The sequence below is a fragment of the Amblyomma maculatum genome, chromosome 6 (genome assembly GCF_055883805.1).
Source record: "Amblyomma maculatum isolate TAMU_Amacu chromosome 6, ASM5588380v1, whole genome shotgun sequence".
Classification (NCBI taxonomy): domain Eukaryota; kingdom Metazoa; phylum Arthropoda; class Arachnida; order Ixodida; family Ixodidae; genus Amblyomma; species Amblyomma maculatum.
Genome location: NC_139349.1, coordinates 30,814,275 through 30,832,285, shown reverse-complemented (window position 1 = coordinate 30,832,285; position 18,011 = coordinate 30,814,275). Strand labels below are relative to the sequence as shown.

The 18,011-nt window shown below is 44.4% G+C and overlaps 1 protein-coding gene across 1 annotated transcript in view; it reads left to right on the top strand.

The window, feature by feature from the left end:
* LOC146185392 (centrosomal protein of 152 kDa-like) overlaps nucleotides 1-18,011 on the top strand; it is a 37,083-nt gene that overhangs the window by 10,380 nt on the left and 8,692 nt on the right. Inside the window, exons 9-17 of the mRNA XM_084606334.1 lie at nucleotides 3,810-3,957; nucleotides 4,623-4,714; nucleotides 4,823-4,899; nucleotides 5,728-5,908; nucleotides 12,596-12,697; nucleotides 12,780-12,910; nucleotides 13,444-13,572; nucleotides 15,297-15,475; nucleotides 17,402-17,562. Of these exons, the coding sequence (XP_084462460.1) occupies nucleotides 3,810-3,957; nucleotides 4,623-4,714; nucleotides 4,823-4,899; nucleotides 5,728-5,908; nucleotides 12,596-12,697; nucleotides 12,780-12,910; nucleotides 13,444-13,572; nucleotides 15,297-15,475; nucleotides 17,402-17,562 (1,200 nt within the window). The remainder of the gene's footprint in view (nucleotides 1-3,809; nucleotides 3,958-4,622; nucleotides 4,715-4,822; nucleotides 4,900-5,727; nucleotides 5,909-12,595; nucleotides 12,698-12,779; nucleotides 12,911-13,443; nucleotides 13,573-15,296; nucleotides 15,476-17,401; nucleotides 17,563-18,011) is intronic.

Sequence of the window (18,011 nt, the reverse complement as noted above, 5' to 3'; positions counted from 1 at the left end):
TCGAAATTTCAACAAACTGTGGTCATATAGTACGTTCTGCGATCAACCGAGCATATGGTAACGAGCACTTGCGACGTGAAAAACTGATAAACAGCGATCACATGCTACAGTTGCTTTCCTGCAGTGCCTAGGTGCAACGGGGCAAAGCATCAAAGAAAGCCAATGAGCCAATATACGAGGCACCCATTCCCGTGGAAACATGACTTCATGAGGAGAAATACGATGGCTTCTTTTGTGGGGCCTTATGGGCATAGAGATGAATGATTTGGTAACTACAACTACGGTGAAAGCTCGTTAATTCGAAATGGCGTCATGACCGGCGCAGCGGCCGGCAGTGCCAGAGGGTAGTGGTTGGCAGCCGCGGCAGCAGCTGCCTGTTCTTCTCTTCTATGCAACCTTTGAAGCTTGCAACTATTACTGGTGAATTCGACACCCGTTAATTAGTAAATACAGATAAGTATTAATGTGAAAGCCTTTAATGGCTCATACTCACGGCCATGACCCTGTCCGTCCGGCCACGAGAAACGTCATACTTCTTCGCGAGATACTGCTAGTAGATTGTTGTGACATCATCGGCCATGACGCCTGGCGTTGTGAAATGCACATCATAATTCTCCTTGTCTACTGTGAGGAAGATAGTTAAAAATAAATACATAAATCCTGTTATACCTAGTGGCACGGGCACAGACATATTATTATCTACAGTGAAAGCTCGTTAATTCGAACCTCGGTAATTCGAATTTTCGGATAATTCGAACTACACTACTTGGTCCGGCCAAGCTCCATACGTTATTTCGAACGCGGGTCGGTTCCGCTACGGATAATTCGAACTACGCGCCGCCGCGTCTGGGCGGCTTGGCGCACATCACGCGGGGAAAAAAAAAGGGGGGGGGGGGGGGGGTAAAGAAACACCTCCGTGATCCGCAGGCATAATTAGAGGCTGCGCACGTCCAAACCGGGGACAGAATAAGGAACCAAGTAAAACCATGAAAGAGTGGGTAAAACTTAAATGGCGCCATGACCGGCGTGGCGGCAGGCGGCGTTGAAGGGAGGGGACGCGGCCGCGGCAAGGTCAGTGCATGGCCGCGCGGCGGCAGCTGCCTGCTCTCGCTTCTGCGCAACCTCCGTAGCTCGCAACTAAATACTCGTTAATTCCAACCCTGTTAATTTGGAAATAGGGATAAGTACTGTCGGCGCGGTCCCAGCCAATGCCCATAAAAGGCTATGATCTGGGACGGGCACTATGGGTTAAACTTTTTTTTTTTTTTTTTTTGCGATAGCCATCCATCCTTCCACCCATCAGTTGTCAACGGAAGCACGCGAGTCAGCCGCGATCATGACGCCAGCTTTTAGCACCGTTCGCTCCGATGATTAGAGTGGCAGTAGACGGGGCGCCCGCCCAAGTCGCTCATAGCATGATAAAGCGAACGTACTGAAAAGGAGGCTTGCACAACCGGATAAGCGCTGGCACTTTGCCAAGTTCGCTTCCCTCCCTGCGGGAGCTAAAGTCAAAAGATAAACACGCCGTTATCGCTGCGCAGCATCTTGGCGCACTGCCAAGAAATGCGTTGTGGACCGTGAAGGCGCGAAACAGAGGGACGCGCTAACGACTGGCGCGCCTTTATTATTATTTTTTTTTTTCTTTCAGATTCGTAAGCACAAATCGGGGCTGGGTGGGTTCATTATGCGAGCGAGTTCGTTACGCGACTAAATACGGTACATTTACCGTAGTACAAACGGTTTTGGCCAGTTTTTTCGAGGCCATTCGATAATTCGAACATCGGATAATTCGAACATTTTTCCCGGTCCCGTGAAGTTCGAATTAACGAGCTTTTACTGTATTACTTTTGGGTAGCCTCACCATAATATATGTCTCTACATGGAATTGAACCTCCATCCCTTGGATCCCCAGCCGAGCACTTCAACCAATTGCACCACGCCCTGGATCAGGAAGCGCACATCATAATTCTCCTTGTCTAACGTGAGGATGATAGCAGCTGGATTCTATGAGTGACAGATACTGCACCTTTCCTTCCCTGCAAACCAACTATAGAATGCTGGTGAACTTTGATGCGTTCAGCGGAATGCTGGTTGTATTCGACAAGGGGCACGCAATGTACCATCACAACTGGTCAGGACGTCACCAGGCGATTCATGCATATACGAAGCTGGCCCCATCGTGCGTCTGATGCAGGCATCCGTGCAGTGCCCTTCATTTGATACTTCCTCGAACGCCGCACTACACAGCAAACACAAGCAGACGCAGTACAGCAGGCATCAGTGACATTTCAAATTGGTTTACAGGAAAGAAACGGCGTGTATCTGTCACACTTTTCTGTAGACACCTGAACCGCACTTTAAAGAAAGGGAGGAAGGTGTGAGTGAAAAAAGAAAGGAAGATAGAGGTGCCGCAGTGGAGGGCTATGATCCACCGCGCTATAATAGCTTTCACCTCATCGCACTTTAGTGGTCCAAAGTGCCCTCTCGAATTTTTTCTGCCAGCGTGGTCCCAGCCAATTCCCATGAAAGGTTATGCGTCGAACGAGTGCTACGGGTTTCCAAATAAAAAGTCAAATCATTATGCGGGCAAAACTTTTTTTTTTTGTGACAGTCGTTCATCCTTCCACCAATCAATCATCAACGAAAGCACATGGTCAGTCGCAATCAGGACGCTGGCTTTTAGCACTGTTTGCTTCAAAGGGCATTTACACTATTAAGCGTTCCAGTGACTGAAAGAATGGCTCGCACCAAACGTGACAGGATAAAATGAAAACCAGGCCTGCACCACCGGACGAGCGCTGGCACTCTGCCAAGTTGCCCTCCCCTCCCCACCCGTCTTTTTCCCCCACCCCCTTTTCCTCAATAGAGCTGGTAAACATACCCTGATGTTATCGCTGCGCAGCACCTTGGCGCGCTGCCAAGGAATGCGCTGTGGAATACGATGGTGATGGTGCAGAACAGAGGGACATGCTAACGAACGGATATACTATCTTTTTTTAATTCTCAGTGGAAAAAGTGGGGATGGGTTCATTATGCGAGGGGGTCGGTACGCGAGTAAATACGGTAAAATTACCATAATGCAGATGGTTCTGGTCAGTTTTATTTGAGGCCATTTAAGGATTCCAACTTTTTTTTCCCGGTCCCATGAAGTTCGAATTAATGAGCTTTTGCTGTATTTGCTTGCATAGCAGCGGGCGAGGTCTGGGGAAGCAGCATTAGCAAAAGCATGGCGACTAAGCTATCATGATGGTTTCTCCACATCACTGGTGCAAGGGGACAAAGTATCCTGAAACAATTAAGGAAGTGATCCCGGCTCATCATTCCTTCTGTGAACCAGATCTGTTGCTAAATCTCTTCTCTTAAGACAACACAAATATGGACTGAATTTTGCGAGAGCTAAAAAAGGACCTGTGCATACATATGTCCATATATGCCAATCTACACTTTTATGCAGTGAAAGTCTAATTTTAAATTTCTTTGTACCTCATTGAGCAATTAAATTTTTTAATATTAGGCAGTTTGGGTCATACTTTTTTTTTTGGCACTAAAAAAAAAACAAAAAAAGAAAACGTATCTGCAAGGTTTTACTAGAAAGCTAGAAAGCGCTGAAAGGATATGATGCAGTAAAGAGATGCCGACACAGCACTATGAGCTCTATGTCTTCACATACCTATAATGCTTAAAAATTTCAGTGATTTACTATGGTATGAGCATCTGCTTTAATTTTTTTTTTTTTCTGCTGTCTGAGTGGATATCACTGCTTAATGTGTTCCTTGTTACTTGAGTTCATATATTGATAATGCTTTCAGGGTGATGAGCTACAGCTGTGCAAGTCCCGTTTCGAGGAGCGCGAGAGGCAGTTTGAAGCTAGGCTTTTGGAGAAGGCCGACACCATTAACCAGCTCACTCAGTCTCTGAGCAGTAGCCAGCGGCAATGCCAGCAGTTCTTGGAAAACAGTGAGTAGTTGGATGAACCGAAAAGCACGAGTATCACTTGTATGCCACGATGTAAAATGTTGCATAGTATGATCTTAGATCAAACATCGATGGACGCCTAGTGCTGGCATTGTTAAGGAAGCTTGTTTAGCATTTGCTGGCTGCATGCTCTGTGCAACATTAGAATGTGGAATGTGGCAAAATACTTTCTGAGCAAGGTGCAAAATGAAGGTTGATGTATAGTGGAAACAACTACACATATTTTCTTATTGGAGCCACTTTTTGGTAGGTGCTATTTATTTCACTTCTGCTGCTTTCTGTAAAGAAAGGCAAAAATGAAATACTCAGAAGCTGTTATGGGTGAACTGTAATCTGTGTTGCTAGGAACATTTTACTATAGTATCTGTTTAGATCGAATATTTAGGGGAATATCCCAAGGTTGAGTAGACAGTACCTGCTTAGTGCAATTCAATGAACACTGTATGTTTTTTAATATGGTGCACAACAGTCTTCAGTTTGTCCTTACATTCTTCAAAATGGCAAAGTGAACTTGTCAGTGAAAAAAATTTCTGAATACATTTGTGTGAATTGAGCTAAGTTGCATGCTTATTTCACATGGTGCATTTTTATTGAAGGCTAATTCATGTATCTTGGCTGCAGGCAGTAATAAATCATTTTTATTTTAGGCACACCGAAGGACTCGAGGCATCTTCTGGAACAATTTCAGCTTCTTCAAGATGAATGGAGCAGGGAGCGGCAGAAGTTAAAACGACTTGAGGTCAGTATTAACTTTTGAATGTGTTCCCGAATGTTCCCTGTATTGCATCTGTTTTCATGTTGAGCTTGTTACACAAGTTAAAAAATGCAACCTATTATTCGGTTTCAGGAAGGAGTTGATGATCTCCATCAGCTGCTTCTGCCCAAGGCTAACCTGGCACACTGCAATCCAGAACTGTCCAAGAGGTAAGGGCTAATTTACTACAAATATAAATTTACTCTTACAGATGTGATTAAAAACATTATGCCATATGTTGTCACAGTGCACACTTGTAAGGTTTGTTTAGTGCAATTTTGGATGGAAAATGTCTGGTTTGGTGCACAGGGGAAGGCATTTCCATTTTAGTGCAATAATGTAGGTAGTACAACATCTGTTTTGAAGGAATTATTTCTAAAAACTGCTTCATCGGTTCATATTGTGGCTTCATCATCTTGACCAGACACCACGGTAGATATAGGTACAGGTGAGCTTTAGATGGATCAGTATAACCTAACTTTATTGTAGCCAAGTACTACAGGGGGGCTGCCCAGCCATTATTCTTGCACAACTTTGCCTTAATAATTAAGCTGCTTGATTTCGAGGTGACTCCACTTTTATTCTGCTAGCTTTCTTGCTCTGGATAGAGCTCAGCTGGTTTGATGTCTGTCAGCCTGCTTGCTGCCAAAACGGTCAGTTTTCTGCGGGTGTGGCTGCATTATTATGTGCCAACGAATCGCTCGGCGGGCCAAGCAGCTGCTTTCTGTGTTTTGTAAACTTGCACTTATATGGTGTTGCATCTGTGTTTGTTGCATGTTAGTTATGTGTGTTGTTAATGGGTGGTTCCACTTCGTGCTTTTTTTGTGTGTTTATTAATAATTGCTGGAAACGGGCAGAGCGGAAGGCCTTTTTGTGCGTGCTGTGCGTGCCAATGCATGGGTTCATGACTTGAGGTCTTGACCATGTCTGATTATTTCTGTGAGCATATTCAGTGCGGGCAGCATGTTACAGTTTTTCTTTGTTTCTGGCTTTCACAGTGATGACAGCCTAGCAGTGAGGTCATCCAGTAAGTTGGTCTCGGAGGATGCCATGTGGAAGCTACGCCTGTGTTGCCGTGAAGTGGGACACCTGCGGTCCGAGGTGCTGAGAGCCAGGGACGGCCTGTCGGTGGCAGACCAGGAGATTGATGAGCTCAGGAGAAAGCTGGAGATGACAGAGGTGGTTGCTTTTTTTTTTTCGGTTGTTGCCGTGACACTGTTTTTTTTTTTTCTGAAATGGGCACTGCTTTGTGTCCCTTGCTTGCTTTTGTTGTGCTTTGAAGGAAATTGTGCATTATGTTAGCTCAGTGGGGACCTTCTAAGCTGGAATAGGTTTCAGTTAAAGGAATATAAGCGCCAGATTTTTGTTCTTGCGTTTTTTTTTTTATATTATGTATTAGTACTGTATTAGAACTACAAGTGAAAGCTCGTTAATTCGAATCCCGATAGTTCAAATTTTCGGATAATTCAAACTACACTACTTGGTCCGGCCAAGCTTCATAGACATCTGCGTACAAAGAAGCCCAATAATTGAACTAGCGTTGCCGTATCTGGACGGCCTGGCTCAGAGCATGTGGCCAAAAACGGAGAAAAAAAGACCACCTCTCAGCGAAATAAGGGTGTAGTTAGAGGCCGCGCACCTCCAAAACGGAGACAGAAAATGAAACCAGGTGCAGTAAAAGCTCGTTAATTCGAACTTCACGGGACTGGGAAAAAAGTTCGAATTATCCGATGTTCGAATTATCGAATGGCCTCGAAAAAACTGACAAGAACCATTTGTATTACTGTAAATGTACCGTATTTAGTCGCGTAACGAACCAGTCCCGATTTGTGCCACCGAATCTGAAAAAAAAAATAATAATGAAGGCGTCAGTCGTTAGCGGGTTCTTCCGTTTCGCGCCCAGTCCGCAACACATTTCTTGGCAGTGGGCCAAGATACTGCGCAGCGATAACGGCGTGTTTATCTTTTGACTTTAGCTCCAGCAGGGTGGGGGGAAGCGAACTTGGCAAAGTGCCAGCGCTTGTTTGGTTGTACATTCGCTTTATCATGCTATGAGCGACTGGGGCGGGCGCGTCTACCGCTACTCCAATAATCGGAATGCGCGATAATAGCAAGCGGCTTATGAAGCGAACGGTGCTAAAAGCGGCGTCATGATTGCGGCTGACTCGCGTGCTTCCGTTGACAACTGATAGTTGGAAGGACGGATGGCTATCGCAAAAAAAAAGGTTTAATCTGTGGTGCCCGTCCGAGATCATAGCCTTTCATGGGCGTTGGCTGGGACCGCGCCGACAGTACTTATTCCTATTTCCAAATTAACAGGGTTGGAATTAACGAGTACTTAGTTCCGAGCTACGTTGCGTAGAAGAGAAGCGTGGCCCGCATGGAGCGTTTTTCCGGGCGATTCGCCGGGGTCGACGGCAGCGGAGCGTTTTTTTGCCGCCGGAGAGGACGATTTTGCCAAATCGTCGGGATCTGGCTGAACAGATAAAAACGCCGCCGACGCGCCGACGCCGGAAGTCGGCAGCAGGCCAATGAGAGCCGGAGCAGCCGTCACGTGATTCCGGTCGGAGCCACGCCCACGCCGGCCGAGAGAGACTCGCTCGCGAGAGCGGAAAGAACGACGGGGGTTTGGCACTCCGACAAGGCGGATGTCCGACGGCGCCGAGGGTTTCGGGTCCAAGAGTGCCGCCGCGACATTAGGCCGGCATAACCCGTGTCCGGTATCTCCCCCCGTGAATATCCCAAAGTCCCCAAGAAGTTTCGGGTTTCTAGGTTGAAACGGCCGAGCAGCAATGTAGTCTTTCGGAGTCGCTCCGCACACGAGGCGACGACAGCAAGATCCGGGCATCGGGCATCGTGCATTTTCTTTTTTTTTTTTGAGGTCTTTAGGTTAGGGTTCGGTGAAGGTGGGCCGTCCGCTGGGGCCACGAGTGTTTACGCTGAGCTCGGAGGTTGTTTATGAGCTGCTAGCCTTGCCAGCGGACCTCTGATACCTCCCTTGTGCTATGGCTTCTGCATTTATATCCATAGCTGTTGGAAGTGATGCCTGTGCCTGTTTTCTTTACACACCTGACCCAGAAGAAAGAGAGGAAACCACAACTTGGAAGCTCGCGGCGACAGGGAAAGCAAGATGTGCGCGACCTCGACGCGCGGCTGGATGGGGGCGCGTGCGTCGCGCAACTGGGCGGCAAAAAAAAAAAAGAAAAAAAAAGCCGCTCGGCTGCTGACTATGCAGGAGTGAAATCTTCGACGCCGGCGTGGGCGTCGGGCGTGAGACGCGTTTTCGCGTGCAAAAAAACGCTCCATGTGGGCCACGCTAGAGAGAAAGCAGCCGCCGCCGTCCCCTCCCTCCAACGACGCCGGCCGCCGCGCCGGTCATGGTGCCATTTAAGTTTTACCCACTTTTCCATGGTTTTACCTGGTTCCATCTTCTGTCCCCGTTATGGACGTGCGCAGCCTTTAACTATGCCTTCCAATCGCGGAAGTGTTTCTTTACTTTTTTTTTGCCGCGTAATGTGCACCAGGCCGCCCAGACGTGGCGGTGCGTAGTTTGAATTATCCGTAGCGGAACTGACTCGCGTTCGAATTAATGGGCTTTTTTATACACAGATTTCTATGGGGCTTGGCCGGGCCAAGTAGTCTAGTTCGAATTATCCGAAAATTCGAATTATCGAGGTTCGAATTAACGAGCTTTCACTGTAAAACTATGGAAGAGTGGGTAAAGCCCACATGGCGCCATGACCGGCGTAGCGGCGCCAGAATATAGGGATTGGCGGCCGCGGCTGCCTGCTCGCTCTTTCGCGCAATCTTCGAAACTCACTAATTCGAGTCCTGGTAAATACGAATAAGCACTGTTGGCGTGGTCCCAGCCAACGCCCATGAAAAGCTGTGATTCGGACAGGCGTTACAGGATACGCGGGACTTTTTTTTTGCGAGAGTCGTTTATCCTTCCACCCATTGGTCGTCAAGGAGAGCACGCAGTCAGCCGCGATCATGACGCCGGCTTTTAGCATCGCTCACTTCAAAAAGCAGTTTCTGCTATCACGCATTCCTATAATTAAGTGGAAGTAGATGGCGCCCGCCCCAATGTCCCATGGCATGATGAAGCGAACATACTGAAAATGAGGCTTGCACAACCAGACAAGCGCTGGCACTCTGCCAAGTTTGCTTTCCCCCCTTGCTAGAGCCAATGTCAAAGGTAAATACACCACAATGTTATCGCTGCCAAGCATCTTGGCGCGCTGCCAAGAAATGCGTTGTGGACCATGATGTTGATGTTGATTCCGAGGATGGCGCAAATGTGACGAGGACAAAGAAGAAACACGAAAACAACAGGACTGGACAGAATTAAATCTGTGTATCACCAATTCGCCAGTTATACTGTCAGGTGTATAAGGACTGCATTCAGTAAACGTAGAAGTGTAGCCCCGCTCTTGGTGCGGTCGTTCAGCCTCTGTAGTAGTTCTCTGCACTCTGCACTTCTGTATGTTGTGTAGCAGCTGCTGCAGTATTGTAATTTTTAATGCCTCTTGCAGTCTAAAACTAGTCCTGACGTCATAGCCACAATTCATTCAGTGAAACTGAAACATTATCAAGGAAGAAATTCAGTTAGGGGGAATATTTTAGCGGTTGTTGCCTAACGCCACATAGTAATCCTTGCGTTTTAATAGAGACCTATAGTATAGCGTATGGACGCTTTCGTACGCCAACAAATTATGGGACGTTACTCTGTGTGTTGCACCGGCGCTTTTAGTTGGCCGTACGAAAGCGCGAACGCAAACTATTGTGGCGACATCTAGATTGCGGAAGCTGTCATCTCGCATACACGACGACAAGGGCGACGACTGAAAAAATCAACCACTGTTTACGGATACATGTGTGTAAGCAGTCAAGCCAAGGTGATCCACTTTATGGCGTTGCCATGCCAACAAAATAACGCTACTCGTCAGGCTTAGGGACTGCGCTGCCGCCATGCAAAAATAAAAAACAGAGCAAATTATTGACTAATTATTTGAACTGAATGCTACACGAGCCAAAGCGAAGGCCCCATGTGCCATTTATAGGCAGCAGAGTGCCCAAAAGCTCGGTAACGAAGACAAATTCACTCTGACAGGTGGCCTGGACGCCGCCATCTTGTTAACGCTGATCTCCCATCATATGTGAGGGCCGGGCACGATAAACTCAAGTTTCGGCATACGCTGGCTGATCGTACGAAAGAGCTCGGTCTCGGATATCTTATAGCGCATGCGCAGTGCTCGTCACAATATTTTTGGTGTGTGCTATTCCTCTGCGTGTGTCTGTGGGCACTATGCTAAATGTCTCTAATGTTTATGCATCTTACAGAGCAAAAATGTGCGGCTAAAATTAGGTTTCTATGCTCATTTAAAGGAGGAAGTATTCATTAGCATCCACTTAAGAACAGCCATGTACCCACAAAACAGAACAGTTTGGCTTTCTGTGAGACTGTTCAGTTGAACAGCAATCGGCCCTGTTTCATTGAGAAATCTTTCAACTACAAAGTTTCAAAGAATGCTTTGTAGCCATTCTTTCTGGCTATGGGCCTGCACTTAGATGTGTGTTGATAATTAGTTACTTATTGAAATGTAACATTAGAAGTTGGGAAGACAGTAGATTAAATTAAGGAGCAAGTGTGCTGATAAAACCCTAGCTGGAGTTTTAAGGAATTGATAGACTACGGCAGCACATCACGTAATGGGCTGTGCAAGGATACACTTTGGCAGGTATAGAAGCACTCCCCCCAGTGGTCTGGACGGAAATAGGTGTCAGCAGACGTGGGAAGTACACTTTGCGGTACAGTTTCCCGGCACTGAAGTTGAAGCTACTGCTTGCATTGGGGAGTCAAATTAGTTTGTTATATTTGATAGCAGTTGTAATAGTAGGCATAATTATCATCATTGACAAACCGGCAATTGGCAAAATGCAGAGCACGTCTGCAGATGCTGTTTCAGTTGCATGCATTTGCACATTTCTTTAATTGTAGTGGGGGACATGACTGTGTCAAGAAACCTGGTTTACCTTGCTTTATTTATCAAATGGGCCTGAAAAACTGCCGAAAACTGTTTGCATCGCAGTAATTTTTGTTTAAACACCAGCATGATGAATGTCTGCATTTGAGAGGAAACCTAAGTGAACACGACATTTTTTTCTTGTTTTTTTCAAGTGCCTCGCTTTGCACATACTGGCAGGGAGGCCTTCTTCTCAAAATACGTCTCTCTTTATAAAATGACCCTGACGCGTTTTGAGGATGCTTCGTGGCACTAGAATGTCTAGTGGCTGGGAAAACCGGGAATTGTCAGGAAAATTTTATGCACCGGAAAAAATCGGTGAAATGTCGGGGAAACCATTAAATGTTTCGTCAAGTCAAGGAAAACAGCTCGATAAATTCTGCCGTGCATTTTCATTTTAAGCTGGCACACAGCAAGTATGTTTTTCATGCATATTTTTGTGCTGTCTCGCCAGCGTCTGGCCGCCGTGGCGGCTGTGCCACAAGATGAGGCGAGATATATATATTACTTTTACTCCAGCGCATGGCTGAGCTGCCACAATAGAAGAACCAATATGCACGTGAGCTGGACATTGCTTCAATATGTGGAAGCGCTGCGTGAGAGTAGTACGCGACAGAAAGCATGAATAGCCGCGCCGGCAGCAACCAGCGCGAAAGCAATCGGCGAGCTGTGCTGCCAAGTGCGCGCGCGCAGCCATATTGGATTAGATTGGCTCTACTGTTTGCAGGGTGGACGGTTCACGTGCTCTGAGGCTGGCATCAGTGCGCATTTAATTTTCGATAAACTTATGGCGTTCTTAACAGCCATTAAATCTAATGACAGCCTTTTCACTATTGTAATTGCTGAATATGATGAAAATATAGCTTTTTGTTGTGAGTTATTCGCCTATGCTCATTATTATCAGCATCTACGTTTTTTGAGCCTCTTCACTCATCAGGGAATTTGAATTGAAATAATCAAGGAAAACCTGGAAAAGTCAGGGATTTTGAAAATAGTGGTTTGCTAGGCACCCCGGGCACAGTTCACGCGGTCAAGCATTGTGGTGAAGCACACAATGCGGTCAAACTGCAGTCAATTCGAAGATTTTCGATGTGCAGTCAAACCCACTTATAACAATACCGCTTTGAACAATATATTGGATATAACAATGGACAGCCGTAGCACTGTCAACTTTGCCACGTGTTTTGTGGTAAAATAACCTGCGTAGAACGATGCTGTAACAGTGGATTATTAGTTATAACAATTACATTTGGTTACTTAGTGCAAGCCTTAGCAGGAAAAAGCTCGAAAACACACTGTGACTGTGCCAGCCAAACCACATCATGAAGTCCTAAGAATGGTCAATTCCGTACGGTACATTTGTGCTAAAAACCTTTTGCTCAGCTTTGCACAGCAGTTGGACGTCCTGCAGTCAACAATATTAGCGTGAAGCAGTTAAATAAAATTTAAGCTTATTGGTTATGTATTTTTGCCTGCAAATAAGTGAAAAGTGTTAGCTGCTTCCTCTTAAATAAACTTTCTCAAGTTTCTCATGTTTCTTTTGTTGTTTTGGCTTAGCCCTGTTGGTTATAACAATGATATTTTCGCGGCACTGCGGATTTGACTGTATTCAGTAATTTTTGATTATTTTGGAAATTCTAAATATTAGTTTTTTAATACAAATCAGATAACAAACATTCGATTTGTATTTGAAATTTTAAATATTTGCACGCCCCTAATTAGAATGCACAACTCATAGGCCAAACTTCGATTCAGGAACCGAACAATTGCTAACAAGCAGATGATGGAATGTGCTGTAATTAAAAAACGTTTTTGTCAGAGCCAGTTTCCTTTTTTGCAGAATGAAGTGGCCAGATTGCAGGAGAAGCTTCAGGGCAGGGATGGCTCAGAAACAGAGTCCCAGTTTCAAGACATCAAGGATGAATTGCTGAGACAGGTCCAGGTAAGGATGCAGCGACATCATCTGTCTTTATTGTTTGTGCATGAAGCTTGTGTGCAATGTCCTCGTTGCTGCCTTACTACAGACCTTGGAAGCTAAGCTGTGCCAGGCGGAGGCTGCGTGTGAGAAATTCAAGCTACAAGAGAAGCAGCATCTGCTCGAAAAAGAGTCTTTCCTCAGGTCCTGTGCAGAGGACAAGGCTCAGGCTGTCGACGCGTAAGTCAACTGTTGCTTGTCTCTTTTCAGGCATGTAGTGTCCACAGGTGGCATCTATATGTTCCAAGGATTGAGCTGAAAAAAAAAAAAAAAAAAAGAAATTAAATGAGGCAGGCTTTGTTGCCAAGAGTGCTGATCTTTTTTTCCCATCAGGCCCTCATACTCATAATGAAGACAGTTTTGAATGGTGGTGTTAAGTTGGCTGCCATTCAAGTTGGAACTTTTTTGAATAATTGTTTGGCTACTCAGGGATGTAAGTTGTTACCTTGTCGCTTGCTTATGGTGTTGTGTGGAATACTACCATAAGTTATATTAAACAATGTCGCACTGCTGATGAAGATTTTTCTTTCCTTTATTGTAGCCCAATAAGCAGAAAATTTTTTTCTTTTGTTGATGTATGGCGAAGAGTCAGATTGCTAAGAACTTGCACATGTGTATTTTTTTTACTTCTTTCTTTGATAAAGTGACAAAAAAAAAACTTGTTATTGTCGGTGAAGGCTTCTCAAGTGTGGCGTTGTGCATGTTGTGTGCAGATGCAAAAACTCGATCCTCGAGATGCACCATGGTGCCATGAAGAGGCTCAGAGAAGAGCTTTTGTCCTTGTCGGAACGCGAAAAGGAGCAGGTTACCCGTGAATATGAGGCAAGGATACAGGACCTAGGGTGAGTCCGATGTTTGTTTATATGTACGTTTGCCAGTTTGTCCTTGCACTGCACAGGCTGTTGTTCAGTGGAACATCATTGATACGCTTCTTTAAGAAATGTGGGGAAAAAAAAATTTCATTATGCAGGAAAGCGTATAATTCGAACTGCCTGATTTTGAGAAATTTGACTGCTGAATGAGGTACAATGGTATTTAGAATTTAGACTTTCACTGCATAAAAGTTTAGATTAGCCTTTATAGGTAGAAAGTATGCGCTGCTCTTTTTTTTTAGCTCTCATAGAATTTAGTCAGTATTTATGTGGTCCTCAGCGGGGAAGAGATTTAGTCACAAATTCGGTTCATAGAAGGCAGTGACGAGTCGGAATTGCTTCCTTGGGTGTTCCCAGATGCTTTGCCCTCTTACACCAATTACATGTGGGGAAGCCATTGCGATGGTTTACAGTTGCAGCATTTTTGCTCACGTGTGCATCCCCTTGACTAGGCTCGCTTGTATGCGCATGAAAAGTTACCTAATGTTTCAATCCTATGCCCCTGAGGCACCGCAAAGAAGTCACTGCATTCCTCCTCACGAAGCTACGTTTCCACTTAGGAACAAGCGCCTCGTATGTTGGCTCGTTGGCTTTCTTTGATGCTTCGCCCCTTTGCACCCAGGCACTGCAGTAAAGCAACAGTGTGCTGATGAGCACCGCTGATCAGTTTTTCAATGCTTGTTGGCACATCTCCGATTGATCGCAAAAGTATTATAGGACCACAAACCGGGAAATCGTGTTATCTGGGAATATATTAACAGGGAGAAAAGTAGCATAACTCTATGGGAGATGCTTTACTGCCCATGATTTTGAGCATATGAAACGGGAAATCGCATAAACTGGGAACGTATCAGTAAAGTTCTACTGTAGTGTATGAAGCGCATTATAAACTTGTGTTTTTCACTTTCCTGTGTCTGCTCATTATTGTGGACTATCTGTTTTCCCCTCCCGCAGGAGGGGGCTTGTTATTTTTTATTGTCAGTGAGAGTTCAGTTTAACAGAGGAGCACTGTTGCATTTAACAAGTCTAGATGATAGCTGTGAAGAATGCACAGGCCCCTATGGCAGCTGCACTAAGCAGTGTGCTACGAGAGGGTAGCTGACTGATTGAGCTTACTGCATTTCGTGCAGCAAGTTAATCCAGGCATAGCATTGGTTAACCTGCAGGCCTTTATCGTGGGGAGAAAGGAGAGTGTACAAAAATAAGCTACAAGTAGGAGGGTCTCCAAACACATTCAGCAGTGTGGTTTTGTATTGTATTTAATATTGTAATAGTATAGTTGCTGTCCTCATAACACTCATTTTTGCAGTAATGAATTGCCTAACTTTATACTAGGCAGAATGTTGTGCATATTGTTTTGGAGATGCACTAATAATCTTAGTTAAATTTCAATATAGAACCCTGAAAAAGTGTTACGTAATCGTAATCCTGCTTTGCATTAACATTTTTCTAAATGTTGCCGGGATGCTGAAAACGACCAGCCAGTTCACTTATTTGTAGATTTTTATGTGAAGAAATTTGTGCACTGAATGTTATTTTATTTTTATCTTCAGTACCTCTAATACCCTTGTGGAGGAGTTTTACATGCTGGAGCATGTCTTTTCATTCAGGTTTTATGGATTATAGGACAACACTCACAGTTGTATCACACATGCACACCTGTCACTTTTTTGATAGTTTGTTGCTCTTTGCAGCTCCAATTATAGTTCCCTGCAACAGACAATCAACGATGTGAAGGAGCTTTACATACGCTCCTGTCAAGAGAAGCGTCAGCTAGAGGCACAGATCAAGGAGCTGGTGTCCAAAGAGAAAAACATAGTGCAGGAAACAGAACAAAGGCTTCACAAGGAGTTCAAAGAAGCCTTGCAAAGAGGTAACTGTGCCTTGCTGTGGTTTATGTTTTAAACTGCTTGACTGCTTGCTGCAACTTTTCTGGCTTGATTTTTCTCAGTAAGCTTAAACTTGGGTTGCATACTGTGTGGAAGACACATAATGCAAGCAAGGCATGAAATATAGCTTAACTCTGAAGTCTTGGTGACAGAAGTAGCTGCTTGCTTGGGAGAATGTTTAAGAACTGTGAATTGGTTGCATAGCTAGTGTGAACTTAATTGAGCTAAATTGCATAATGGATACTGGAATTGCTTCTGCTTCACAGTTTTATGTGGCTATTGCTTAATTTGTAATGACACCGTGCTTTACAAGTAAAATTAAACAGTAAATAGCCTAACGTGCGGCACACGCATGATGACAAGAGCTGATCATGTCAAATCTTTGTCGTGCATAAAAAAAGCCTCAAGAAAACATGCTCCCTAAAGACTGCTTGCCCACAATTCTCTTTGAGGTTTATGGAAGCCATTTTGGAGGTGTGCTTGTTTGCTGATAGACACGTTACATATTATCGTTGACAGTGCCATGCAGACTTTTGTGAGTACCATTGCACAAGGTCGTCACGATTTGCGGTCTCTTAGGAAGTTTACCTTAACTGAAAAATCTGCAGAGCAGTTTATTTTAACCGGGTTTATTTACATTGAGACTTGTGTGAAACCGATCAGTACTCTCACATAGTTGGCGTTAGCCAATAGGTCATCTTGACAGGAATCTGCTGTATGTCACACAAATAAACAGAACACTTGACGTAGCTGGATACAGTAGAACCCCGCTATAGTAAACTCAGATATAGTAAAAACTCGGATATAATAAAGTGAAACTGAAGTCCTAGTCCATCTTTCATAGACGACTGTACATTTTTCCCCTTTTATAGTAAAGACATTTAGGTATGGTAAAATTTTGTTATAGTAATGTGCATCGGACCGTGGCGACAACTTCCCAGAAAATGACACTGCCGCACGTGCGCTACCTAGGATCACGACACAAATGTGTTCTTTTCTTTATTTGAAAAAAATATATATATATATATATTATATCCCAATTTGTTTTAAATGGCTTTACCACCATGCTTAGCAGCAATAAGGAGAAGCCAAGTTTACATGCAGCCTATAGGGAAAGCATGCAGCGCATAGGAAAAAAGAAGTAAAACTCTACAAACATGGAAAGAAGGTGATGCACTCCATTTAGAAAATAAAAGAGGCTAAAAGTGCAGCGAGAAATGGGAAGGGAAGGAGGAAGAAATGGCCGACATTCGCAGTACTGTACAGTGCGAGCAGCAGTGGCAAGAAGAGGAAGTGCGGCATGTGTGGTTAGCAGTGCTTGACTGCCACACTCATTTCTCATCTATTGCCTTTTAAAAGACAGACAGCGGAAGATGACGCTGTGTTCATGAAAGGTTCTGGTTTTCCCATAAAATCGAACTTGGTTACGTAGCCCTCATGCTTAAGAGGAGGAACTTCCGCAAGATGTAAACAAAAAATCTAATAACTGAAAAGGAAAATGGCACGAAGAGATAAGAGAGAGGTGGAAGGCAGTTAATGTTTTTTTTTTTTTTTTTTCATTAAGCAACAAAACATGTTTCGTAAGTGGGGAATTAATTAGCAGACAGCATCTTCAGGAACACGTCAACACCAACAACTGATATAGTAAAGACCCTGGTATAGTAAAGATTTTTGCCAGTTCCAGTGACTTTCCTGTAAAGGGGTTCTACTGTACTGGAATTAAAAGATGTCAAAACGTGCCGAGCAATGGGCTTCGAACGTTTGATGAGCAGGGCGAAGAATAAAGGGCCTGAATTATGGCAAGCAACTTTGCAGCAGTTCTATTCTTCATATGACTTCATTGGAACTTGTTTTCAGTAAGTTATATGTTGCTAATGGTAGCTTATGCAATGCTCACTGTACACTTTTAGCTCGGCCCGTTTGGGAATCGGAGATGGCACAAAATTACAAGCAGCAACTGGAGCAGGAGAAACAGAAGTGGCGACAGGAATTCGATACAGAGAAGCAGATGGAGATTGCGGCATTAAGGCAACGGCTGGCTGGGGAACGCGAAGAGCAGTGTCTTCAAAAGGTGAGATTCAACAAACATTCTCGAACAGCAGTGAGGCAAACTTTCAAAGCAGCCTTATTTTTAAAGGGAAATGGTGGTGAATCATACCGGAAAACAAACTATGTATTGAAAAAACCTTGTGCTCATTGAAGAGTGCAGAGATATAGCTGGTGGTTGTAAAGCATACAAATACAATTCTAAGCCTTACTGCTAAGCGTGATAAATTATTGTATCTCGCTCGTAATTACTGGGTCTGTTTTAAGAAAATGTCGCAGGTGCCAAGACGTTCAACCTATCAGATATTATGAGCATATTTTGTGTTTAAATAGGAACATTACAGCCCATAAGTTACTGCAAAGAGGAAAATTTAAGCAAATGTAAAGAAGGTGGGAAGTGACATGTCTGCTGAAGTCAATAAACTAGTCAATCAATCTATTTCATTGTGCAAGTTTGGGATAGTTCCTGTGCAT